At 40.7% G+C, this 27470-nt stretch overlaps 5 protein-coding genes across 9 annotated transcripts in view; 4 read left to right on the top strand and 1 right to left on the bottom strand.

Moving 5' to 3' along the window:
- grk4 (G protein-coupled receptor kinase 4) overlaps positions 1–579 on the bottom strand; it is a 39013-nt gene extending 38434 nt beyond the window's left edge. For both annotated transcript variants that reach the window (XM_026304364.1, XM_026304366.2), the window contains exon 1: positions 260–579. In XM_026304364.1, coding sequence (XP_026160149.1) covers positions 260–311 — 52 coding nt within the window. In that variant the 5' untranslated portion in view covers positions 312–579. The remainder of the gene's footprint in view (positions 1–259) is intronic.
- A 4113-nt stretch (positions 580–4692) lies between these two features.
- On the top strand, positions 4693–11946 carry LOC113128374 (target of Myb protein 1). Of its 4 annotated transcripts, none has more exons than XM_026303666.1 (16): positions 4767–4900; positions 5298–5908; positions 6577–6661; positions 7208–7286; positions 7557–7706; positions 8250–8384; positions 8491–8643; positions 9069–9185; positions 9707–9840; positions 9969–10011; positions 10154–10289; positions 10536–10602; positions 10901–10976; positions 11074–11127; positions 11248–11287; positions 11413–11946. In XM_026303666.1, exons 2-16 carry the CDS (start codon positions 5902–5904, stop codon positions 11571–11573), a joined length of 1437 nt encoding a protein of 478 aa, XP_026159451.1. In that variant the 5' UTR covers positions 4767–4900; positions 5298–5901; the 3' UTR covers positions 11574–11946. The 4 variants fall into 4 exon arrangements, with proteins under 4 accessions (XP_026159449.1, XP_026159450.1, XP_026159451.1 ...); XM_026303667.1 differs by having other exon boundaries at positions 5298–5393; XM_026303664.2 differs by lacking the exon at positions 5298–5908 and having other exon boundaries at positions 4693–4900.
- Positions 11947–12079: 133 nt separating this feature from the next.
- LOC113128376 (noggin-2-like) lies at positions 12080–13801 on the top strand. Its single transcript, XM_026303668.2, has one exon. It carries the CDS (start codon positions 12538–12540, stop codon positions 13423–13425), a length of 888 nt encoding a protein of 295 aa, XP_026159453.1. The 5' UTR covers positions 12080–12537; the 3' UTR covers positions 13426–13801.
- Positions 13802–14496: 695 nt separating this feature from the next.
- get3 (guided entry of tail-anchored proteins factor 3, ATPase) lies at positions 14497–20296 on the top strand. The gene is made up of 7 exons (XM_026304352.2): positions 14497–14677; positions 16741–16888; positions 17553–17701; positions 17861–18011; positions 18301–18408; positions 19082–19279; positions 19392–20296. The coding sequence occupies exons 1-7, from the start codon at positions 14535–14537 to the stop codon at positions 19518–19520; spliced, it is 1026 nt and encodes a 341-aa protein (XP_026160137.1). The 5' UTR covers positions 14497–14534; the 3' UTR covers positions 19521–20296.
- Positions 20297–21982: 1686 nt separating this feature from the next.
- On the top strand, positions 21983–27076 carry best2 (bestrophin 2). The gene is made up of 9 exons (XM_026303715.1): positions 21983–22137; positions 22232–22326; positions 22862–23095; positions 24178–24332; positions 24497–24574; positions 25039–25191; positions 25301–25381; positions 25681–25835; positions 26085–27076. The coding sequence occupies exons 1-9, from the start codon at positions 21986–21988 to the stop codon at positions 26863–26865; spliced, it is 1884 nt and encodes a 627-aa protein (XP_026159500.1). The 5' UTR covers positions 21983–21985; the 3' UTR covers positions 26866–27076.
- The last annotated feature ends 394 nt before the right edge of the window (positions 27077–27470 follow it).

The raw sequence follows: 27470 nt of genomic DNA on the forward strand, positions 1-27470 counted from the left end.
GTGTGTGTGTGTGTGTGCGCGCGCTTGTCTGTGTGTGTGTGTGTGTGTGTGTGTGTGTGTGTGCAAACAGCTGGTTTCGGTGTTTGATATGTTTGGCTTTTGCCTGGAGACAAAGCGCTGCTCAGGGATGGGAGACAGAGAAAGCATAAATCCCAAGGAGAAGCCGAAAGCTCGGGCTTGTCCATAGCCCTGTCGTTGAGGTCGCTACAAAAAAAAAAAACAAAAAAAAACGTTTATTGTTTTTGTTAACTGTGCTTACCTTCCCGTGCCTTCAGGAGAACCGTGTTGGCCACGATATTTTCAATCTCCATTGTCAGACTGAGAGACCCGAGCAGTCGCGATACATTTCACTCAGCGGAAACACACGGTTTTTCTGATCAAACGCGCCGACGACGGTGAGGCGGCTGCACGCGCACAGGACGAACGCGGCACTGGCGCATAGTAGGTCTTCAGAAGTGCTCCTCGGTCCTCTCCATTGCAAGATGTGTTTTTTAAGCCAAACCCTACCTACGGAGCTGTACGAGTACGACGGGGCTTGTTAGCATTCACAGCCTGCCTGACTTCCTGCTTCAACTCCCTCCTCCTCCTCCTCCTCTTCCTCCTCCTCACCCCTCCTCTGCACAGCGCACCAACGAGAGTAGGAGGGATCAATTTACAACCAGTGCAACACACACGCACGCACACACACACACACACACGCACGCACACAGTGTATTCTTACATACATGCATGTAATTTCCCAAGCCCTGAAATTATAGGTGGTTATTCCGCTTATTGTGTGGTACTGTTGGATTAAAAGGTGCTTATGCGTTTCTCTCAGGCGTAATATCAACCGCACATAATGTAACAACGACAGCCCATTGAAACATCATAAAAAGAGACATATTGTGTCATATATTAAAACATGAATGAGTATACTAGTAAGTAAATGCTCCTCTCCATGATTTCCTGCCACACCGGCTGCTGGGTAATGCATTATGAGGAATCATGAATGCCATCTGCAGAAAAAGGCATGAAGAATGTCAACAGTTGGGTGTGAGAGTTTTAAGTTGTTGCAGTACAGCCTGAAGAAATGAGATAACATACTTGTTTTTACCCCCCCACAGCTACGCTGTGACCCAGCTTCCCCCTGGGCTTTCCAGTCTGACTCTTTGATCAACTGAACCTGTGAGGCTTTGGCCAGAGCTCTGTGTCTGATTCCTGAGATGATAACTTAAAAATGTTCTTCAATAATAGTTCAGACTCATAAAAATGCCATTTGGAAGAGAACAATAAACTTTTGCACTTTTGCTGCTATGGCCATACAAGCATTATAGATCCTGAGGTCAGAGGTCAAAGGCCACTAACATTTATCTTCATATTAAGTTACAGGGCTCATTAAAATGTGTCATTGCTCTTACCATGTTTTGTTGATGGGCCATTAGACTTGCATTTTAAAAAGGCAATCAGACCTAAAAAATAACAGTTTTATTACTTTATTATATTTATCATTGTGTATGTGTGTACGTGTGTGTGTTTGTGTGTGTGTAATCAGTCTTTGTTCTCACGCCACCATGTAGATATCCTGACCATGATTATTTCCCTGATAAATAAGACACCAGTCTGGCGTCAGGTGTCCATTGATGTAATAAATGATTATTATAATGGAGAACTGATCTGTGATCTGTAGTCGCTGATCCAACTGAGAGCTGTGGAGCTATTCTTGAACAATATGGTAGCCATGATATACTGGGTTCTGATCTGTCATACTGAAACACCTCAGTTTATTTTTAAGTTCTGTTTAGAGTATTTTTCTCTCCGAGTCACAAGTTGATTGTAATTATTTCACAACTTCAGTAACACACCACTGTGTTGATTTTCTATCAGTATGTGGTTTGTTTGCAGGTAGTGTGGGCTTGCTTGTCTGGAACAACAGGAATCTTATTATTACACAGTCGTTTCAAGAATATTGAAACTATTATGGTCTAATTCTGCCACCTAGAGGTGATAATGCAAAAATACATTACATTCAGTGGTCATAAGTATTCAATATTAAAACCTTTTGGACAAAGGTGTCTTTAGATATAAAAAGATGACTTAACAACAGTAAAAAAGGTTAAGTGATGGAGAGTAACTAAGTATATTTGTTCAACTCCTGTACTTAAATAAAATATAATGTACTTTATTTTATTAAATTCACACTACTTTATAACCACTACACTTCAGATGAGCATTTTATGCTTTTTATGCAACTACATTTATTGGACAGTTTAAGTTACTTTTTTCTTTAAAAAAAACTTCTGACATAACAACATAAAATAGAGTGTTTTTTATACATTACATTGTTAAACACTCACTCTGTAACATTCTCAAAATACTGTAACAATCAGATAAAAAATGGCAAAATTAACTTAAATGTTTTCACAGGATACTGTCATGGAAACATTTGAAAATATATAGAGAGATGAGAAACAAATACATAAGCAGTCCTTAGTCAATAAGAATCCTGGTCAGTAAGTTTTAACATATGATTGGCTATTTTAGTAAACAACTGTTCTTCAGTATGCAACAATTAACAATTTAAGGCTTTCTCCAGCAATTCTTGATTTTTAGTTTTTCTATCCATTGTAATGTAGGTTACATTAAAAACACAAGGTGGTGCTGCTTTCATATAAATGTCTAAGTCTGTGGCTCAGTGGTTTCAGATGTTGGTGCTGGAATTTCTACAATCCAATTTCCATAAACACGTTGTTATCCCTAAGTAGCCTAGTTTTCATTCAACCACTACTGCTGTATGTAGGGTTGTTGTTCACTCATTGGTCATATGTCCTTAAACACTTTGAGACATAAACCTCTGAAAAATCTATACTGAATGGAAATAAATATACATTGACTTCCCAAATCAAGCACAGATAAAAAACTGCATTGTTAGGTAAGACTGTAAAACAGGGGTCTCCAACCCTGGTCCACGTGCGCTACTGTCCTGTGGGTTTTCCAAGTATCGCTACCCTTCCAGTTTCTGATTGGCCGAACACAACTGATCAGCAGTATAGTAGCGCTTGAGGAGCATAGTTGGAGAGTCCTGCTGTAAAGAATTACAAACATGTAGATGGGAAGGCTTTTTTGTGAAACCCAGAATGAAAATTCACTTGACATGAGCAACCTTCTTATTTTGAGGTTATCGTTATTTTCACAGTTCAGTGAACCATGGTAGCCCTGTATACTAGAAAAACCAGATCAGAATTATTTGACAGGATCTCTCTCCTCCTGCCTGTGAGGAATGTGAGAAAAGATGAAATATTAATAACAAATATTTACATACATTGTCTTGGGGTTCTGCACAGTTGGTGTTAGTCCTGGACTAGCTGTACTGTAACTATGTACACAAAGAAGGAACCTGCACATACAGCTCCAGTGAAATTTCTGCAATAGACATTCCTGTAGAGCCTTTATAGTTTCAGATGGGCTGAAATGAATAAAAATGGATAGTTTTTGGTCTATTTTTGTATCAGAAATGTTAAAGTCAAACTTCTGCACAAATGCATTTAGAAAATAACATTATGATTAGTAGGATTAGTTGTCATTAAGTACATTTTCTGAATTACAGTTTTGGCAATATGTGTACTTGACTTAGGTATTTCCACTTAATAATACATGATACATTTTTAGGCTAAGTAACATAAAACAAGAACTACATTATATAGCACACTGCATAAAAATTGAACAACAGCAACAAGAAGGAATGTCAAAGTGCTCCACAGAAGAACAAAAACACCCTATTTCTATTTTACATAATTCAGGTTCATCCACCATTTGAGGTGTCATCATTGACCCTATTTTAGACTGTGCCCATTAGCACTATTCCTACCCTTAAGATTTCCAGATCAAGAAAGAAAAAGGCCTTTGATAATAGAAAAACTGCTCCAAGACATTGGCATCCAAATGTTGACATGACAAAGACATGACTGATCCTCATCTTTAAATACATAGCTGACTCCTTCATAAAGAAGGACAAACTAAAGGTAGGAGGGGCCTCCTTGTTTATGATGCTTTTCACTTCTACTACTTTAAGACAAAATGTGCTTTTATACTTCTTTTTTTTTAAATCAGGTTTTTATATGTAAAACATATCATTATATAAAATATATATATTCATTACTGGAGATTACAACTACCCAATAGTAGCCTACAATATATATATGTACAGTTGTTAAAAATTTGTTACATATATACAACAGCAATAATAGATAATAGCAGTAAAACATACTTAGTGGTCTTTTTTCTATAAAGAATATTTCATTTACTTTTGATATAGGCTGCCTATAGGATGCAAGACATTGTATTTTTATGGTGTGTTGCTGCTAGCCTGGTTTCAAGTAGTAAGTAAAAGTTGCTATTACTTCCTATTTGCATTTATCTAACTTTAACAATTAAATATGCAGTCCGTGCATTTATGCACAAAATAGCCGTGTAACCTCCATGTTTGTTTTGGGACTTTTTTTTTCCACAGAGGTGTTGATTCGGCTGCAGGCCTGTGGTCATTTTTGAAGATACAGTTTGAGCTGCATGCGTTATACAAATAAAGCTATAGGCCAATTAACAGAAACACACCTCGGATTGTTTGGATGTTGTTATGTTTTCCAGGCTATGTGAATATTAGTAAGCTTTAGTGCTGTGATGAAACCAGCGGTGTGTTCATGCCTGCTGCTGTTTCCTGCATCTGTTTTCACGTGACCAGCCAGTGAGCCAGTGCGGCAGACACTAAAGAAGGCAAAAGGAAACGCCGTACTTTCAGCTCAGTATAACCCGAATACCTTAATACGGGGTGGACGCCAGAAACCTTCGAGGATGTTCTCACTCGGGGAGACGATGGAGTTTCTCATAGGAAACCCCTTTTCTACGCCCGTCGGTCAGAGAATCGGTAAGTTGCCGGTGCTTCTTAAAAGTATATATGCTAGATCCGGGGGACCAATGTTTTATTACCGCATGTCCAGGAATATAAATCAACTTAACTGCACTTATATTTTTTTTGTTTTCGTATCCTCAAACGTTTAATGATAATAACTCCAAATTTAAAAAAAAAAAAAAAGTCTTCAGAGCCAACGACGCGACAGAGGCGGGACACAGCTCCCTCAGCCTTGCATGTGATTGGTCAGTCTGGCGAAAGTGGCAACATATGTGGCCAATTAGGTTTTTCTTGTCACTTCCTCATTCGCTGGTGTGTTTTTGTTGAACTGCAGCTTAACACCTTCTGCGTAACTCACTGGTTCTCTTCAGCATATGCCTGTTACACATGTTACACACCTTTTTTCCCTCAGCATGACAGCAGGCTGCTTCTTCAGGCGAGACCGCTGCAAAGAGACAGGCCAGCTTTTGAGGCCCAGAAAGATGTGTAATCAGGACAGTCATGAGTAGTGAGAATATGCCACACGCCCATCTCAAGCCTTCCTTCCTCTTATATCATCCACACACACTTTCTCACATATACAGTGAGTATCAGAGGTTTTAGCTGCTTCTGACGCATATGAGAGCAGAAGCAGCTGACAGTCACATGAAGAGCAGGGGAGCAAGGGGAGGAGAGGCTAGGGATGGAGGGAGTGGACGTGAGGAGGGGAAGGGAGTCACTTGGGTGAGGGATTTGTAGAAGTGCAGAGAGGCTTGGCGAAAAGGAATGAAGGAGATTTTAGAGACTTAGGTGGACCCCGTGAGGGGTTGTGTGCAAAGTAAAGCTGTTGGCTTTGATTGCTAAATCGTTTGAAGAAAGAGGCGTCAGAGGTGAAGATTTGTTTTCTCTAAAAGCCCAATAGATGAAAAAAACACACTATTATCTGGAGGACATCACTTACTTCATGAAATATTTTGGTGTTTGACTTGTGTCTTTGTTTTTCTCCCTGGCTCAAGGTACACAAGTCCTTGGTGGTGATGGCAGGTATTTCCACCCACAAGTCAAAATCAGAATCTAGTGGCAGATGTTGGTTTGGTGTTGCTTATATTATCAGGGAGACAAAGGTCTCACTGAAATGTGGTAATAAGAACTATTACCCAACCAATGAAAATGGTTATGCAATGTCTCCAGTGGCTCAAAAACAGGCATGGGCAGCCCATGTTCCTCAAGGGCCACTGCTCTGCTTGTTTTCCAAATCTCCCTGTTCTACCCACTGCTCATTACCTGGATTAGGTGTGTTCAGTCAGTCAGAAGTTGGAAGCAGCTAAATGTTTACATAAGAACCATTACAAATTACAGACATTGATATTGAAAGATGAGCGTGTTTACCAGCCACAGAAGACCCAGTGAAAGATGCTTTACACTGCACCCGTGTCCAAAAAAGTCTGAGACTGTTTACATCTTTAGTCACAAATAAGTATTATCTAAAACCACTTTGGTAGGGTCTTTAAGATAATGTAAAGTCTGTAAGTCAACTTTGGAAATATGAACTTCTGTCTCCTAACATCCACAGATATAATAAAAACAGCTGCCTTAATGAAACAGACCATGTATAAGTGTAATCTTCTTTATATCGCAGTGTTATATCGCAGTATATCTAGGTCATTTATTGTCTGACATGGTTTTCTATATAAGTTCTTCTGTGCCGATAGAGCGAGCGACCAGCAGCTCTCTGGAGTTGGAGGACTGGGGGCTCAACATGGAGATATGTGACATCATCAATGAGACCGACGAAGGGTAAGGATGACATCATCTGCCCTGCTCAGTTTTTCTGGGTCTGTTCAATGTAACAGACTGTGGTCTTTATTTTTTGTGATCTCTCCAGTGTTAGAACGTAAGGACTAACAAGACTTTACGACTTGCACTGTATGTAGGTCTCCATGATTTATTTTTGTATTATTACTGTTACTTCCTTCATGGTTTTGTTATTTCTTTTTTCATTACAAGTATAACTAGTTTTGACTGAATGACCTACTAACAGTGTACCTCAGGCCAATTTCGTTATTGTTTTGCTGTTTAGTTTATAATGCTGTGAGCAATCTCACCGTAAACCTGAAATGCATTAGGTTTGCAGCAGCCAGATTTAGACAGTAATAAAAATCAGTATGTTTAATCTGGTGAGTGATATATGCATGAGTCATGAACAAACTGCATTCAGAAATGCCACTGTAGCACATATCCTCTGTTTTGTTCCTTTTTAAATGATTGTTGTTTATTTGCATATTATTATGTCAAGCAGCCTGATCATGTGATACACAGTTGTTGGTTTGTTTCCTCCTTCAGTCCAAAAGATGCAGTCAAAGCTATTAGGAAAAGGATCGTAGGGAACAAGAACTTCAGAGAGATCATGTTGGCTCTTACTGTGAGTACTAGGTCACTGTATGTAAAACTCAGTCTCTCATAAAGTGAGAATTGGGATTGTAATATATAGGCCGGAATGACCCTTGTCCTGATTGGCTGGTGGCCTGGAAGAAGTAATTTTCATGTACCTGCTTAAACAATTGGCCAAAATAACATTCAAAGTCATAACATATTAGGAAAAAAGAGGTTCATTTTGGAGCAACTTGAATCACAGATGTTTAATTACGTTTTCATCTTATTTTTGTATTTTAACATCATCACTGTCACACAGGTTCTCGAGGCTTGTGTGAAGAACTGTGGCCATCGCTTCCATGTTCTGGTGGCATCACAAGAGTTTGTTGAAGGAGTTTTGGTCCGTTGTATTCTGCCCAAATATAATCCCCCCTCTATCCTCCATGACAGAGTGCTCAGCCTCATACAGGTATGTAGATGCTCCTGCAGAACAGTTTGCACTAGGACTGTATATATTGATTTTTTTTTTTTTTGTATTTGATTAATTTTCTGGGTGTTTTTATAAATCATCTATTCATTGTATTAAGGGAAATTGTATCCCATCACATTGTCCCAGAGCTACATTTTAATTGCCCTGGAGCCACATGTGAAGTCCTTTGTTTAGTCTGTTTAATAGTTCAGGACCCAAAGACATTCAGCATACTATCATTGAAGGCTAAGAAAACAAGCAAGAGGTCATTAGAATTGTAGCCGACTAATTTTCTGTTGATTATTTCAGCTCTAGTTGCTACTCAGTTTTTTATATTGTTGGAACGTTTATTGTTTCCTGTAGGTGGGTTGAAACTTTGAGTATAACTTTGAGATAACAGTGTTATCTTTAGTTCTTTGTAACTGAAATAGCTTTATGCATTCCTGTGCTGCATGGTCAGAGTCAGTACTTCCGTCTACTGTGTTGGTAAATAAGGATATGAGCCACTCAGTTTGATTATATTTTTTGTTGTCCCATCTCTAGTCGTGGGCTGATGCGTTTCGTAGCTCTCCCACCTTGGCAGGGGTGGTGCATGTATATGACGACCTGAGGAGACGAGGTCTGGAGTTCCCCATGACAGACCTGGATGCTTTGTCCCCCATACACACTCCCAACAGGGTAAGACTGTCACAAAACGAAAATCAAACACATAGCCAATTGTGTGCGTAGATATGGATCTTTATGTAGTAACTTACGCACTTCAGTCTCGGCCTTCCTTTTGCAGAGCATCCCAGAAAACGGGACTCCGGAGTCAGCACCTGTTGCTGCTTTGACACCTCAGTCACAACAACAGGCCCCTTCCAGCATTCCCACTCAGGACATGTCATCTCCAGCCCAACCCAGTGACCAGGGACCAGTCTCCCTCTCTGAAGAACAGGTACCAGTGACTGAAAACACCTGCCTGGCATACTACATACTGAGATGCACTGTTCAAGGCTTTTGAAGCTCACAAAACCAAACTGTTTTCCCTTTTTCTGTCTGTCAGTGTTAGCAGCCCTTACTATACATCAATTGTCAGTCAGCAGTGGAACCATGACACTATCCTGTTCTTTTAATAGATTTTGATGCCAGCATTCTCTTGGGGTCGACACTATACAAGTGAAAAGCCAACACATTATAATGCCACAGTATGAGAGACAGATGAGGCAGCTGACTAAACCCGGACAAAAAAGATTTTTCACCTTTTGATGTGTGTCAGTGTCAATCAGTCCCTAGTCGTGGGAAACAAATTGACAGTAAAATAGACTAAGCTGGGAGTCAGGTTTTCACTGCTGCTCTTTATTTTTGTTTGTGAAAATCCAGGAACAGAAGCTGCGAAGTGAACTGGCTCTAGTGAAGGGAAATCTCAAAGTGATGTCTGACATGCTGAATGAGCTAATACCTGGACAGTGCCAGCAAGATGATACAGAGCTGCTACAGGTGCGTGCGTGTGCGTGTGTGTGTGTGTGTGTGTGTGTTTGAGAGAGAGAGAGAGAGAAAGTGTGTGTGTGTGTGTGTGTGTGTGTGTGTGTGTGAGAGAACTGTCTTTGTCTTCCAATCACAGAGTTGAAGCAAATATTTCAACATCAACACTGTTAGAAATTCATTGGTGTGCCATATGCTTCCCATCTCATTTTACTGTGAATGTGTTACTCTCATGTTTGTGAGTTGTATTGAGCCAGTCAAAAGTAGGGTAATGATATAATATGTTGATCGTATCCATCAGAGTTAATATTGTACATCTGTGGTATGTGTTCAGTGTCTGGGAAATATAGGAAACCAGGTGTTGATGTAAAAATAGATGAAGCAGGATGAGGAAACTCAGGTACACCAAAAAGCAAATGACAAAACTTCATCAAAAAAATAACTCATAGCATAAAAGATTTAACATCAAGCCTTAATGATGATGTTTTTCGTATCATTTGCTATGACAATCTTTCTGTCCTTTTCCGCCCAAGCAGCAGCTGTTTACTGTCTGTAAGCACATGCAGACTCGAGTGGTTGAGCTCATCCCCCAGCTGCTGGACGAAGGATTTATCGAAGAGTTGCTTATGGTCAATGATGACCTTAACAACGCCTTCATCCGCTATGAGAGGTGTGCTGGAACACAAAGCTTTGTGTTATGAATTTTGTTTTGGAGTGTGTTCACTTTTAAAAGTGTAATTCAGGTATGTGTATCTTGCTTAAGACTAATTTAACCACTATGTTGTGATTGTGTTGCAGGTTTGACAGATTGAACAAGGCACAAATTACAAGTACTCAACAGGCAAGAAAGCTTCTGACGTTCTCGTTTGTGTGAAATGACTAGTGCAGTACTGTGCTGCTCAGAAAGGTTTTTCATTTTTATTTCTGCTATAAGACTGTACTCGCACTCTAGGTGACACCCCTGTGTTGTGTCCTCTTCTTAGCGGAGCTCTGCCAGCACTATGAACCTCATCGACTTCAGCTCTGAGACTTCAACTGTCAGCCAACCTGTTGTCACCAAAACAAACAGCCAGTCAGCAGTCAGCGCCTCAGCCGATCAACAACAACCGAGCAACCCCAGTGAGTAAACTCTGTATAACGTTCTTTTCCTTCTGCAGCACCAATGCACACCTATGATTTCTTGATAGTTTGTGCTGATATTTTTGCAGCCTATGAGTACATATTCAGAATTATTACAAAAATGATCTGGCATTTCCTGTTTGTTTGATTATACAATATATGCTGCTCTGGGAAATTAGAGACACAGGATGGAGGACGCAGTCTTCATTCAGTCGTGTCTTTATGAGTGAATCTTCTGTCTTGCAGAAGAAGAGGAGGAATTTGACATGTTTGCTCAGACCAGAGGCAGCTCCATGGCTGAGCAGAGGAAATGGTGAGTGCTGCCAACAGGTGACAGAGAGACGCACATCATGTCAGCAGTCGCGCTGAATTGGTTAATGGGATTTACGTGCAGGTCATTTATGACCTGCCAACATATCAATGCCTATGAACTCATTATATTTGGAAAAGGCAAAACTATACTATAACATCTCTATATAATTACATTAAGTTCACTTCACTTGAAATAAGCATAAAAATAAAATAAAGAAAGATAGTTTGAGTTTGATATATACCTCTCTTTACTCTTGCATGATAATTAGTAGATGTTCATGTCCCTGGTATTTGTTTAGTGTCAGGTATGAGGACCCAGGAGCTGTGGAGGGTCTCGCTGGAGCTCTGGACACGAGGTTGCAGGTTACAGGAGGGGTGAGTGCACCAATGGATTATGAATATATAAAATTTGTACAAATGATGTAAAAACACAGTTTTACCTTGTCCCTCTCTTGATTACTTTTTCTCTTAGGTGTCACCAGCACAAAACTCAAACGATATCGACAAATGGTTATCTTGTGATACGGTATGAGAAAGCATATGTGTACTATATATGGTGTTCTTCTCCAACATAAACAGTGTGATGTGTTATAAAAATAGTATGATGTTATCTTTACTCTGTGTTTTATTATGTTTGGAAATGCAGGAAGAGGAATCTTCAGTTTGTGAGGGAGTGTCCAGTGAAGGTATGTGTTATTTTCAGTCTAGTGGTTCAATGATGTGTGGATGTAAATGTGATGTTTCGTGAATCCTCTTTTGTTATACACAAGTGTGCATTCAAGGATATACACATACACACACCTCTCACTAGAACTGTCCCTCTCAGAGTTTGATAAGTTTCTGGAGGATCGGGCAAGGGCAGCAGACGACAGCAGCCCGGCGACTCTCAGCGTCCCGTCCTCCACGTCCAGACCACCACCCCAATCTACCCGGCAACAGGACAGATCACATGATCAGCTTTTTTCCCTTTGAGTTTGGGGACAAACAAAAGGAGCAGATGGATGTAATAGTCAACATGCTGATATCACTGCATTGAATGTGCCTACAATCATACACATGCTGTGCCAAGTCAGGTTTTCTCTGAAAACAGACACATACACACAATATATGTGAACCTGCTGCCGATTCAACTTGTTGTAAAAATGCAATATTTCTTAGTTTATTTTCATGTTTTTTGTCTTCATCACTTTTGCTAATGTTGAATTGAACAAAAATGTAAATTAGAGTAAATGTTTACATTACCATATAATATTGAGAATATGTTTGATGTTAACACCATTGTGTGCCTCTGACCCCGACAGAATTTGTGTTGATAAATAAATTGAGTTTTTGTCCTGCAAATATATTTCATCCCTCCACTGCTATTATTTAAGAAATAATAAGGGAATGTACCCTGAAGCTCGTTTTCTGACTGATCTTAGTCGTTGTATGAAAACGTGGCTGTCTCATGTCTGAGATTGCTGACACAGCTCTACCCAGTCCAGCTCAAATAATACTTTTTTTCACATTTGCTGTGGAAAATGCAAAACTTCCTTTTATTCAATCTCATATGAATGTTCCCTTTAAAACATCTCAATAACTGTCAATTTATTATAATACACATTGAAACCTGTTAAAATTTGATTTATTCTGGAATTCAGCACATTATAAGAAACCAAACTAAAGCAGATTTGTCCCTTTTTTTTCATCAGTGTTTTAGCCAAAACATCAGATCCTTGAATGAGAAGAGGGAGCTTGGCCATACTCCATAATAGGGCTCCTGTTTTTGTGAAAGGCGCTAATTTGGGTTTGTTATTGTTTAAGAGCTCAAGGATGTCTGGCGTTGGGTACACAGAGTCCCCAAGCATCCAGAGGAGAACCTGTAAGTAACAAGTGAAAAGGAAGACAAGAGGATCAATTTTTCATTCTTCTGTGTTACCATCCCCACTTGAAGACCATGTTGAGACTGTTCAACAGTGTCTGTCTCTGCCGGATTATTGTGTCTGTGCTTCTCTGTGGTAATGCAGCCTTTATTTCTAACATTTCAAGACAGAATCAGATGCCAAATGTGACTATTATGGAGTCACAATTTCTTCACCTGAGAGCTAGTCTAGTGTCTTACTCACAGCCAATTCGCCCATACAGCCTGCTGACAAATGCCGAAGACTACCACCACATGCCCAAACCCAGACATCGCCGCCCTTCTCAACTCCTGCGTCTCCTGGGATCCTCCTTTGACCCGTTTTGGATGTCCATAAATCAGCCATCTGAGGTCTCTAGGGGACACAGCGATGGTCAACCTTTGTTGCGTGGTGACACACCATCTGCCAAATTACTACATTACTACATTAATTACTACACTACCCTCAGAGAGAAGTCCAACCTGAGTTCTCTAGAGCTGAGAGAGGCTGCAGTGAACCATCAACAGAAGCTGGAGAAGGAAGCTGCCGAGCTGGACCTCAGTTCATTGCCCTCAGATGTGGCCAGCTCAGTAAGAGTATGGCTGGTGCGCTCAGCAACATGTGAATTACATTACCAATGGGTGGATCTGGGCCCAGCTTTCTGGCCACGCTGGCTACGGCAGACTGACTGCGAAAAGTCAGACGGAGTGCACAGTTGCTCCTTTCCCAGTGGGATGAAGTGTGTGAGAGCTCAGACAACAGACATAAAGATTCTGGCTTGGCACTGCTTGGAAATTGGAGATGGGGGTGATGGCTCCAGACAAAAAAAGGCTGAACAGCCTGAAGGCAGCACTGAAATGGGGACAAAAGAAGCAATGAAAAGGTGTTTATGGAGGCAAGTGCCTTACCCTGTGGTCACTGCATGCACATGTTCATGTAAATGAATGTGATTTTATCATTTTTAATCCTATTATGCAGCTAGGTTTCTCTATGTATAATATGTATTTTACACTGCCATTGAGTTGATGTGGTTAAATGATTTTCCATATCTAATTATAGCTACTGTTTTGCAGCCAGACACTGCATGTACCTAATGTTGCTGGCTTTATATTTTTTATGTTGCCAGAAGTGAAACGCTGGCAAACAGAACATCTGCAGGTAATGTTTGACCTGTTGGGCCATTTCACGAGGTGTTTTGACAAATGTGTCATCGCAATAATAATTGTTCTGTCTAAAATAGCAACTAAGCAACCAACAATGCTTTATATAGTATATGACACAAAGTACAGGTTAAGTCATTGTCTTAGTTGTGTCGGTTGTTTTCTGTGCCACCTCCTCTCCAAACTTCCATATGAAAATGAATAAAATCTATTTCATTTTTGTCTAGTTATTGTTCATTGTATATTTTCAAAACCATATCATAAGTTTAAAAAAAGACCATTACTGCCATCTGGTTTTTATAGGTTTCACTGGGCTGCCATCTCTTTCATCTCTTTCTGTACTGGTGATGTAAGAATACCCGTTAGGAGGATTCAAACCCTTATACAAGGAAACCCCCTCATAGCCAGTTTGGTGCAACCATATATATCTACACTTAGATGCTGCAACGTAGCTTCTGAGATGCATCTCACCTGCCGCTACATTGCCTGTTATCAGTAACATGTGAAATATTATTAACCACAGTATGTAAAAAAGCTTTAAACTGTTTTAATGGTGTTTGCAGGGATATGTTTGTGTCTCCATCAAAAGGAATTCACATATTGTTCACATACATAAATTCAGTACATTTAGATTATATTCATTGTGGACAGATGATCTTAGACCATATGCAGCATCTTAATGTATGTTCCCTTTTTGTCATTTTTCAGTTGCAATTTATCAGTGAAGGTAGCCGCCTTCTTTGTAGACATTTATTAGATGGGATTTAATTGCATAAGAAGTACAGGTGTAGTTTTACGTTGGTTCAATGATGATGCACATTCAGTCCACGAGGTGGCGGGAACGCAGCTTAACCTCCTATAATTAACAAGAGAAGAAGAAGGGCGTAGACAAGATGGCAGCGTCATTGGAAGATGAGTTTGAAGATGCGCCTGACGTGGAGCCCTTAGAGCCAACTCTGAAGAACATCATCGAGCAGAAGTCTCTGAAATGGATATTTGTGGGTGGAAAGGGTGGTGTTGGTAAAACGACGTGTAGGTAAGCTGTCTCCTGGCGTTGACTCGCGTCGTCGCTAACACAAGGCTAGCTTACTTAGCACAACCAACGGAACAAACGTGTTGTTTTCCTTTACCTGTATTATCTGATGAGTCTTATCCGACTGGCTTTAGACGCGTTAGCATGTCGGTAACGTTACACGTGGAGCCAGAGAGGTAAGGTTAGCTGTCAGCTCTCCGGCTGCTAGCATGGTCTCCAGCTAACGTTAGCAGCCAGCGTTAATACCGTAACACATCATGACTCCTCCAGCTCCCGGTGATCCGCGGCCGATCTTTGTATCGGCGTGAATATGTGACGTCAGGAGGAAAACCCTGAAGCACTATTACCCATGAAGTGGCTAAGGTCAGTGCTAGGTCATTAACACAGGCTAAGATATTCACCTGGTACAGCAGGACACAGGGCTGAAAGAAACCTGATTGAAATAATGCAAAAAAAAAAACAAACAAAAAAAAACAGGATACTGCAAAATTAAAACGCTTAGGAAAAAGTAAAAATAATATAATATGATCTATGTAACTACATTGTATTGGGCACCTGCATACACGCCCACATATTTTCTCTGATTGAAAAGAGCCTTTCATCAAAACTCTAGAAATAGCTAATGTTACCTAGGGCTGCAACAGCTAATTTATATTATTAAATTAAACCGAAATTATTAAAATAGTTTGCAACAAAACCTCTGAGTTTTTAGGCTTCATGTCTGTATTTCCCCTGGCACATTTAATTTCTTTAGCTGCTATGTCTGTGAAGCTCACACACACACACACACACACACACACCCACCCACCCACTCACCGTTGTTCTGATGACTGACGCAGGTCAGAGTCATTGTGGACTAAATGTTTGTTTTCACATATGGTTGGTATGCACTGTGGTTGCTCTGCACTATGGTTTGTATGCACTGAGGTTGCTATGCAACAGTGAGATGAAAGAAGTGTTTGATGCAAGGATTCAAGAGAGTCTGTCAGCATATCCTGCCGCTATGTTGGACTATATTAGACTTTATAAGCAAGCTCTTAGGAGCAAAGTCTGGCTAATATCCAGTCCGTATTCCTTGCACAATTGCGTTTTTACATGCAGCTCATCAGGGTAATGTCTAGTAATGTTTAAGTGAATGTCTGAAAGCATGTCGCTTCATTAGTGTTAATGTGCCACTTTAAATTTTAAGTGTGAAATTCTAGTTAAGTGCCTTTTTTAATGTAATAAAATTTATGATCCGTTCAAATGTCATCACACAAAGGTAGTTTTATTTTTTTGTTACATGTGTAGAAAACCCGTTAACGTTCATATTTTGATAAGACATTGAAAACAAACTTCTCTATATTCTTTTGTAAAAATTAAATTAAGCGAAAGCATAATAGATTGAATTATTGATTTTTAAAACAGTTGTTTGTTGCAGCCCTAATGTTACCAAACAAGATCTAAAGCCAGAGCCGTTCTCACTTGATGGTCAAGTTGAAACTGTAGGGGGCTTTAAAGACCTCGTTGCAGTCCTTGATTTTCAACTACACTTCTCTAAAAACACACATTTTTAAGGTGTGTCTGATCGTTATATCAGGAGGTCTATAAAGAATATTATGACTGTTCCTATAGCAAAACCTTTAGCTTCTTATCACTGGATTATACTTTGTGTTGGGTGAATCAAAGACAAATTTCCACCAAGGTGGACAATAAAGTATTATTCTCTTCTGTTGTATTGCTCTGTTCATAATGTTAGTGTACACTAGGTTATCGATAACAGTTAGTGCTTTCACTAAGGTTTAAGAATTATTTGAAGAACTTTGGCTGTGTTATTCATTTCATGTAACTAGAGCCATCTAAGTCCAAAAAATTGTCACTTAATGTTAATGCTGCATTGAAGACAAAGAAACATATAAGCAACATTAAAATTTAGTGACCAAAGTTTGTCATAATTCAGTCTCATTTATTGTCCTCATATCTATACCCATTTTTAACTATACCCCATAGATGTGTTGTTGATATGAACACTTACAGTTATGTACAATCTGCTTGCTGTGTGTGTGTCTCCTCTGTCATTTTTCCAGCTGTAGTTTGGCTGTCCAGTTGGCTGCTGTCAGGGAGAGTGTCCTCATCATCTCCACAGATCCTGCCCATAACATTTCTGATGCTTTTGACCAGAAGTTCTCAAAAGTGCCGACTAAGGTCAAGGGCTATGACAACCTCTTTGCAATGGTAAGTCAACCTACCAAAAGAAAACCACATTTCAGTGATTTTCCAAGGAAACTTGGCACAGATTCAGGTACAAATGGGCTGCTAGAGTACAGTTGCATTAGAAAATACTTTATTAATGTAAAGATCATAACACACACTTTCTCTGATAATCAAATGTGACCTCTATGGAAGGAAAACATTTTTTAGTGATGTGCTCCATTTTTTTCTAGTGTACAAGAAATCCATGACAGAGTCAGTATCAGGACGCTGAAATCGAAGTGGTCAAATAGAATTCTGTCATCAGTAATCTTACTATATAAACCTTGATTTCTCTGCTGTGTTAAAATGTCTTATTTCTTTCAGATTTTAGTTCAGTTTAGTTTGCAGATTCTTAAAAGTCCCATAAAATTTGTTTGATGAGCAGAGAGCCATAGCTTCCTTTTGTTAACAAAGAGGTTTATTTATTCTGTTTCTGGAAAATGAAATGCAGTTCATGATCTCACCACCTTTATCATGAGAATGGTCAGTTCTACATCTGGATCTCAAAAGAACAAACTATCATTGTGTAACAAACTGAATTGGTGAAGGCCCCAGCATGTTTGTAATCTGCTAGTTGTTTTTATTTTGGTCATTATGTGTCTGTGTGTGTCTGTCTGCGTCCGTGTCCGTCTGTGTCTGTCTGTAGGAGATTGACCCAAGCCTGGGTGTGGCAGAGCTGCCTGATGAGTTCTTCGAGGAGGACAACATGCTCAGTATGGGCAAGAAGATGATGCAGGAGGCCATGAGCGCATTCCCAGGCATCGACGAGGCAATGAGCTACGCAGAGGTCATGAGGTAAGACAGGCTGGTCAATGTGAAGCCAGACCACATTTTTATATATCTCATTCATATTGGTGATCCTGAGCTGCATTTGCCTTTGATTGTATTATGAGTTTATAAAGAAATGTTGCCCAGTCCTGAGTTAAACTAAGTCTGTACTACCCTGTATCTCAGGTTAGTGAAAGGAATGAACTTCTCAGTGGTGGTTTTTGACACTGCCCCCACTGGCCACACTCTGCGGCTGCTTAACTTCCCCACCATTGTGGAGCGCGGACTGGGCCGTCTCATGCAGATCAAGAACCAGATCAGCCCTTTCATCTCTCAGGTGAGGAGTGATGAGCAGATGCAGCAGTTTATTGGTAGTTTTGTAATTTTTATGTTAAATAGGGTATCTAAAAATCCTCATGGCTGCCACTGAACTTCGAGTGGAACAGGTAAATGTAAAGCTGGAAGCAAAAAGCAGCTATAACATAATGTTCATATTTTTCAATTAAGGTAGTTTCTAATTTATTTTAAAGAAGCAACTTTTTGAAACCTGTACATCAGATATAGTGTATAAGTGTATATATCATGTATATGTGTATATCATATACTCTGTTTCTCTGGTTGTTCAGATGTGTAACATGCTCGGTCTGGGGGACATGAATGCAGACCAACTGGCATCTAAGCTTGAAGAGACCCTGCCAGTCATTCGCTCAGTCAGTGAGCAGTTCAAAGACCCTGTAAGTCACACTAATATTGTATTGTATATTGTAATACAACTACATTAGAGTCATTTTAAGATGATGCTGCTTCTTCTTCTTTCCCTTACGGCTTACTCCCATTCGGGGTTGCCACAGCGGATCGATTGATCAGCATTGTAGATTTGGCACAAGTTTTATGCCGGATGATGTTGCTGCATAGTTGTTATGTTAAGTTTTGTCTATTTGAGTGCATATAGGCTTTTTGTACTGTTTTGTGTCAGTTACAAGCAAACACTGTGTAGTGGGTCCCACTATCATTTGATATCAAATGCAACTGGAACTGTGTGAAGACAACAGAAGCAGTTTTTGGGTTGAATACCAGTTGTTTGTTGCTATTAAAGATAACTTGAAATAAATAGAGGAAAGGATCAGTTTCAGCAATGCAAGGCCATTTTGAAAGTTTTGTAATCATTTCTACTGCAAACTCTGTTGTCCTGTATTTCACCGTCACCGTCTGCAACAATACAGTGTGACTGTGTTGTATGGCGGTGCAGCCTCCCAACCTTTCTCATGCTACTCTACAGTTGAGAGATGTAGTTTTTTGGATACACGTATGAAGGTTTACAGATTGTGTCTAAATGTAGCAGAGCAACTCAACACATGGAGCCATGTGTAATATTTCCTCCTTTCCCACTTTCCACGCATCTATCAGGAACAGACCACCTTTATCTGCGTGTGTATCGCTGAGTTCCTGTCCCTGTATGAGACAGAGCGGCTGATCCAGGAGCTGGCCAAGTGCCGCATCGACACACACAACATCATCGTCAACCAGCTTGTTTTCCCTGACACAGAGAGGCCGTGCAAAATGTGTGAAGCCCGCCATAAAATCCAGTCTAAGTATTTAGACCAGGTATGAGTCATGGGGGTTTTTTTTTTTTTTTTGAGTTATGAGAACAGAACTCCATTGTTTCCATCAAATGTCATGCCATTGTCCTTGTTAATGTTTTGTGTTCTCCCTACAGATGGAGGACCTTTATGAAGATTTTCACATAATCAAGTTACCTCTGCTTCCACATGAAGTTCGAGGTGCTGACAAGGTCAACACGTTCTCTAAGCAACTTCTAGAACCCTACAAACCTCCAAACAAGTGATCCCGTCACTGCGAGACCCCCCCGCCCCTCCCCTGCAGACCACACCTCTGTCTACAGTCTGAACTCCTGTGAGCTCCCCACTAAACAGCCTCAATCCCCGCAGCAGCAGCAGCAGCAGCAGCAGCAGCAGCAGCAGCAGCCTCCAGACGATCCATTCACACCGCAGCCTGTCATCCAAAGGAAAGCACTGGTACAGCAAGACACGCGCCCTTCATGAAGAGGAGCTGAAGAATTCACAAACACACTTACATGTTCTGGTATACATTGTTAGAGATATGGCAGTACGGTTTTGTGCTGCTTTTTCCTCACTTCACTTCCTCTTGTCTATATGTCGTCTGTGCAGCAGTTACATTACTCCTATTAAGAGCCTTTAACTTCTCTTTATGTAACATAAAACCTCCCCTCCTCCTCACCCTCAATCTTACAGTGTCCAGCCTCAGTTATGAAATCAAGTGTCTCCAGGTGTGTAATCCAGGATAAAAGCACTTTCAGATGGTTGATATTTCTGCCGTGTTCGTTCTGTGTGATTTGGTGACAGGTGTTTTTTTTTTTTTTTTTTTTTTTTTTTTCTCTAGTTTGACTTCTGGTGGACATTTCATAGAAATCCTTCTCTTGTGAGGAATTTCCATTTTGATTTCTACTGATTCAGTGTGATGGCAGGGCAATTAAAAAAGTCACTTCAAAACAAAAATAGTTCTAAGAAATAATAATAAAAAAAGAATACAAAATCTTTAGTAATTTTTGTTCTTATTGCAATAAAGAAAAAGAAGTCTGAAGTAAAGCAGCCTAAAGTGTGTCTTTTACCATTTGTCAGATTAGACATGACCACCCTGTTTTTTTATGATGGAAACGTGGTTACTTTAAGGGAAGACATTCTGAACGACAGTCTTAATGGCCACTGTAAAATATTTTATGCCACTGTGGCTGCTTTAGGTGTTGGTGAGCAGGTTTGAGGTTTAAAAAGCAAAAGTGTGATGAGACTCTTGGTGTTTAAGAGTTGGCACTTGAACACAATTTCCCAAGCACTGCCCTGAAACCTTGACCAACTGTCCACCCTGTGTACTGACAACAATATGGGAACATTATAAGGCATTAGCAGTCTTATTTAGTGCATTATTAAAATACATTTAATGTTGCAGGTGTCTTGAGCAAATCAAGGGCTAGTAAAGCGACTTTGTGATTAAATAGACACTGGCTGGCCCATCAGTTTTTTTTTTTCTGAACAGAAAAGACAAAAGACAGTTTGCTGAATGCTTTTGAATCAACGAGTCTGTTTTCTACACATTTTCTTAAGTTTTGTTCGAGTGCTAATTAAAATAAACTTGCCTCAGCCGACAGCTTTTTGTGCTTATTCATTTGATCAGCCTGTTAATTGGGTTTTGCGCAGCGACGCACTAAAATGCTCAGGCTGCAGATCGAGTTGGACAGAACATGAAGTCTTCATTTCTGGCACAACAAAGTGGAAAAACGGGCTTTTTGTTGAACGAAGATTGAAAATGATACACCGCAATAAAATCAAACTGCACAGAATGTCCCTCATGAGCTCCACAGGGAGAGTGTTACTGCTGTGAATATCCGCCAATTCACTCAGTCGCTTACTCAGTCGTAAAATACGACTTCCTTTGGAAAAACGTGTCGTGGTGCTAAAGTGCATTGGTAACAAGTGGGATTATTAAATCTCGCTAACCCACACGCCTTTTCCTTCTTTATTTAAGCGCACTAACTAACTTGCTTGGTAATTATAGTCCTTTAACTGACAAACTACTTGTTGTTTTCATGACACGCAAACGTTTTCACGGTCCACTTGCTCCAGTTTCATAATTCCCTATTGCACTGTACGATCCTGAACGCTCCTTGTGCCCTGGTGCTGCGGCCTGTCGCTTGTGGTCCATCACCGAGCAGTGCTGTCCCGGTCGGGGGCCGCGTTAACGAGCTCCTCCCCCTCCTCCTCCTCGTTTTGGGGATTTACCCCAGGGCGCGCTGACCACTGGACGCATCGAGGAGGCTCCGAGGATTAGACTACTACCGTCCAGCACACAGAGCCTCCACTTTACGAGCTCTTAACCTAAACATCACCGGCATGTACAGGGAGTGCTTTACTGCTAAGTGAAAATATGAATTCACTTCTCCAATGGTGCCAATTACGCACAAAATTGCGCTGATCAACTGGCACGGTCATCAAGAAAGAAAAAAAAAAACACAGACACATAAGGTAAGAAGTATTTCTTCAACGAGTTTCTTGCAATAAACTAATGAGAACAGACTAACTGTGAAGCTTGACCACAGAGGGTTTGGTGTAATCATTGTTCATTATGCAACAACACCAGAGCGTTTGTCTATGGCCTCTGACCCACCTGAACTTCTTACATGAGCAGATTTGGTTCGAGTGCAGGTGGAACTACAGACGTGTGGTTTCTCTCTGTAGTGCACCTTCAGTCTGCAGAGCTGTGTCCTGGCTGTCACCAATGACTGTCACCTACACGGCCAGAGTTGCAAACGCCCGATTCTGTGGCTTCTCCAAGCTGCTCCTGGCCTGGAAAGGGAGCATCTATAAGGTGCTGTATAAAGAGTTCCTGGCTTTCTTCGCCATGTACACCGCCATCAGCATCACTTACAGGTAGGACACAAAGGGCTGCATGTTAGGAAACACATTCATCCCTGATTGATTTACAAATGATTTTGGATCACTTTCCCCTTTTTTTTATTTTTAGATGTTTCCTCTCTGATGACCAGAAGAGATATTTTGAAAAACTAGCAATTTATTGCAACCACTATGCCAGTCTCATCCCTATGTCCTTTGTATTAGGTAAGATTTAATCATGCTCTTTTCACTGGGATGTTACATATTTGGTTTTTACCTCTTTGGTTTCTACTTGCTAAACAGTTACGACCAAAATAATTCACATGACAGTTTATTGTAAGTTTTCAGGTCAAGGACCCTCAGCTCTAGTCCTCAACATTGTTGGTCATTATCACATGACAGTTAATTGATGATATAACTGAATCAAAGTGATACTGATAGCGGTGACGCTGTTTCTGTAATTTGGGAGAACAAAATATTTCGATTGAATATTGAGCAACATTTCTATAAATATGCCTTTCAGCGGTGATCCCAAAAAACCCTATGTGATTCCAGTGCCTTTCTTAGACTCCACAGTGCTTTTCTGCAGCATGCACTGAAAGTTTGCTCATTTGATCTTTTTTCATGTATGTTTTCATTCTTTCTATTTCCTTTCTTCACACAAAACAAGCTAAAATGTTTAAATTTAAATTTAAAACAAACAAAAAACATGTCATGTAATCTGTCGTCACCTGTGTCTCCTCTCCACTGCTGTTTTCAGGCTTCTATGTGACACTGGTGGTGAACCGGTGGTGGAACCAGTACACCAGCATCCCTCTCCCTGACACGCTCATGTGCGTGCTCTCCGGGGGCCTCCAGGGGAGTGATGAGCGGGGCCGCCTGCTGAGACGCACCATGATGCGCTACGCCAGCCTGTCGGCCCTGCTGATCCTCCGCTCCGTCAGCACCGCTGTGTTCAAACGTTTCCCCACCATGGACCATGTGGTGGAGGCTGGTAAGTAACAGGGGAGTTATGGGGCAGTGGATTTCACCCTTAATCTACATCATTTGTGATTTTGCGAGTTTGTGAGTTACTTAAAGTGTCATCAATAACACACATGAACTGAAATTAACTGAATAAATAGATCTAAACAGAAATAATTCAAACTTAGATAAATTGTGATCAATGCACTTTGCTGTCCATTCAAACACATAATACAAGTGTACAGTTTTATACGATATGTGTGATTAACTTTTCTCATGCTGTGATCAGTCACACACGTCACAAGTTTGTGTTGTTTCCTTTCTGCTGTACATTCTCTCCAGCGAGCGCAGGAGAATTCACAAGGACAAGCACATCCTGAAATTCACAGATGATAAAAGAAGTTATCATCATCCGTCTGTAACTAGACCATGAGAAACTGTTGTAGCAGTCCTCTCCTCACTGTTTTCTAAATTACACGTGTTGCAGCTAATATACATTATGATATTTCTTTTATGGTTTTTATAAACACGCCAGCTGTTTTGTAGCTGATATCTATAATACAGTGTATTTCATGACACACTGAGATAGAAATTAAATGCAAAGAAAACACAGGCTAAATCACAGAGAGTATTTATTCTCGCTCCTGAATTGTCATAATGCCACTCCTCCTTTTCTCTGGGCCAAATTTTACATTAATTAATAGGAATAAGGTCATCACGGTGCCCTGGGTATTAGCACTGTTGACTCACAGCAAGGAGGTTCCTGGTTTGAAACCCATCAGGGACCTTTCTGTGTGGAGTCTGCATGTTCTCCCTGTGCTTGTGTGGGTTTTCTCCAGGTACTCTGGTTTCCTCCCACAGTCCAAAAACATGTATGTCAGGTTGATTGGTGACTCTAAATTGCCCATAGGAGTGAGTGTGAGTGTGTGAGGTTGTTTGTCTCTATGTGGCCCTGTGATGGACTGGTGACCTGTCCAGGGTGGACCCCTGCCTTTCACCCAAAGAGAGCTGGGATAGGCTCCAGCAGATGGATAATGGATGGATGGATAATAGGAATAAGTGAATCTGAGTCTTAAAGCTTTGGTGTCCTGTTCATTTATAATTGCTGTGCAGGATTCATGACTCGGGAGGAACGAAAGAAGTTTGAGGGCCTCCACTCTCCTTATAACAAATACTGGATCCCCTGCGTTTGGTTCACCAACCTGGCGGCTGTGGCCCGCTGTGAGGGCAGGATCAAAGACGATCACACACTCAAACTACTGCTGGAGGTGCACCATTACATACACACACACACACACACACACACTACAGGAACTACAGTTCCTGTGGAGACATTTGGCAGAGATTAAGTTTGAGATGTGTATTCACACAGACAGAGTCAGGATTAATGTTGGATAGTGACGTCAAAAAATCTCTCTTTCTTCATTAACAGGAGCTGAATATGTTCAGAGGGAAGTGCAGCATGCTGTTTCATTACGACATGATCAGTGTTCCCCTGGTATACACACAGGCAAGTGCTCTGTGCTTGGGAAGTGAAATGACTTGCTTACTCACAAGTCGAGTGAGGAATTAAGTCAAGCAGCTTGCTTGCTGCTATACTCCAGTAAAGCCCATCTCTCTTGAGTACACTCAAGATATTCTATGTGTTCGTGTCTTGATGCTGATGTATTTTGCCTGATGCTTTGTTAGTTTTCTATATTGGTCCCAAAGAAGTGTTATTTTTGAAAGATATGCTCCTCACTGTAATTTTTTGCTGTTTGATGTGAAGTTACAATGGTAATAATAACTGTTTACAGTAAAATGAAAGGTACTTATCACAAACACCCATGTATGTTGGGTATGTGAAATATATACTACAGCTCCTCTGAGCCTTCATGACAATTGCTGTGATTCATTTTAGAAATGAGGAAGATATTATTATAAAACAAAAGGCAAGCATGACATGGGATCCCTAACCCACCATCTGTCCCTCAGGTGGTGACTTTGGCAGTGTACAGTTTTTTCCTGGTGTGTCTAATTGGTCGTCAGTTCCTGGACCCCAGTCAGGGATACCCAGGTCATGACCTGGACCTCTATGTGCCGATCTTCACACTGCTGCAGTTCTTCTTTTATGCTGGGTGGCTTAAGGTCAGAGGTTTTCATATGTTTTTTTTTTTTTTTTTTTTGTATCTCACGTTTCATAAAATGAACAACACTGATGCATGTAGCTTGTTGACTTTTCTGTTATCATCTGAAGGTGGCAGAGCAGCTGATCAACCCTTTTGGTGAAGACGATGATGACTTTGAGACTAACTGGCTGATAGACAGAAACTTCCAGGTTAAGGCTCCTTTTCTTTTTCATATGTCACTTTGTAAGGATTCAGTTCCAGTATACTCTGTTAATGTCTTTGTTTGAATGTGTTGCTGAAAACACTTAACACGAAACAAACGCCTTTTGTCTGGCACTTTGCCATTCCACACAGGTATATTACTAGATACTGCTCCATCCTGATTTCCTATTTTAATTTTACTGTATTACTTTTATATAAGTACAACAGTATAACTACTATAAGGTAACTTGTCCCATGGTATTATTTACTATGGGTGCCGTGTCAGTATCTGCTTTTTGCTCTGCAGGTGTCGATGATGGCTGTGGATGAGATGTATGGAGATGTGCCGATGATGCAGAGAGATCGCTACTGGAATGATTCAAACCCCCGACCGCCCTACACTGCTGCCACGCTCTTTGTACTCCGCAAACCCTCCTTTCAAGGGTCCACTTTTGACATGGCGTGAGTTTTTTGGGTTTTATTTTCTCACTGTATGTGTGGCTTGTGACTGTGACACTTTCAGGTTGAATTCCCCTCGCTGGGTGGGAAAATTTAGGTGATGAAAACGAAAGTATTCTGCAATAATTTAAGAAGTACTTAAGGCTGAGAAAAATGAGATAATGAATGAAAAAAAAAACGAAACATCAACAGCAGCTACAAACAATGGCTCATTTAGGGAAATGAAGCATAAATGACCACATCTTTTAACAGGCTTCCCAAAGAAGAAATGCACTTCCAGCCTCTGGAGGACATTGCTGAGAACCAGGAGGAGTCAGGCAGTCATCACCCCAACATGGCTGTTTTCAACCACCTCCTCAGTGCAGCACCTTCCCCCACTGGTTTCATGGGTGAGGCTCTTCGTCGCACGTCTGCCCAGCTCCAGAGGCTACGCCACTCCCCCAGCATTGACCAGTTCACCAGTGATGATGGCAATGATGAAAGTGGTAAAATCGGGGGGTCTTTACCATCAGGGCTGGGCCAGGAGACCCAGAGCACTGTGTGTAGTTCTAAGGAGGACAAGAGCGCCAAAATGTCTCTGTTGGAGATTGAATGGGCGGTGGAGCAAGACAGGCGAGGAGAACACCCTTCTGTCAACAAGAAGAACGGGGTGAATGACGTGCAGGAGAAGAGTGACGAAATGTGGCCAGTGAGGGAGGCAGGAGGTAGAACACACAGTCCAAGGTGGGAGCCCCAAGCTCCTGTGTTGCTGCTTCCTCCTCACTCCAAGTCATCAAGAGAGAAGTCCCCTCAACCAGCCTCTGCCATTCCCTTCCCTTCCTGTCGTCCCTCTGCCTTCCTGTTTCACCCAGCTGCCCATTCTGGTCTGGAGCACTGTAGTTCCCAGCCCGCTATCAATCAGAACAGAGCTCTGCTCACCATCCCCAAGCCTCCATTCGGAGGACACAAAATGTCCTTTCTCACTGTGCCATCTTACAGTGAAACCCAGCGTTTTCGCAGTGTGAGCATTGGCTCAGAGCTCACTCGCTCTTAGGTGGACAATGGACTGTGATGTCAGATATAAGTTTAGACTAATTGTTTATGTTCCAGTGTGAACTTAGTCAGATGTGGAACTGTGCCAAATACTGTATGTCACAGCTACTTGTGAACAAATGAGATGAAATTGAGACTGTGTCTACTGTAAAATTTAGGCTCTTTGGTTATCTGCACATTATACTTTTATTATATTTTTATAAATTGCTTAATCCTGATGTTTGTGCTATTACTTTAGTATTAACCAAAGTTTGCAGAGAAAATACTGCTTAAGAACATCATCATCATCATCATCATAAAAATCCTGTAAATAAAATGATTTTTATTTCATTTCTGTGCTGTATTGTCAAACAAATAATGAAATAACAGAGTTACATTAGAAGTCAATGGTTGCATCTTAAAACATGTATAAATATGAGGAATGGAGCACTCAGATTTCTAATTATTTATAAGTACACATTTAGTTCTAATATTAATAAAAACTAAATGTAATATTTAGTTTTTACAATAAATCACAAATGTCACTTCAGTATCAACACTGACCAGCAGAGGGTGATGGCAGCAAACCAGAGCACAGGAAAATAAAAATGAAAAAAATTCACAACT

The sequence above is a fragment of the Mastacembelus armatus genome, chromosome 1 (genome assembly GCF_900324485.2).
Source record: "Mastacembelus armatus chromosome 1, fMasArm1.2, whole genome shotgun sequence".
Classification (NCBI taxonomy): Eukaryota; Metazoa; Chordata; class Actinopteri; order Synbranchiformes; family Mastacembelidae; genus Mastacembelus; species Mastacembelus armatus.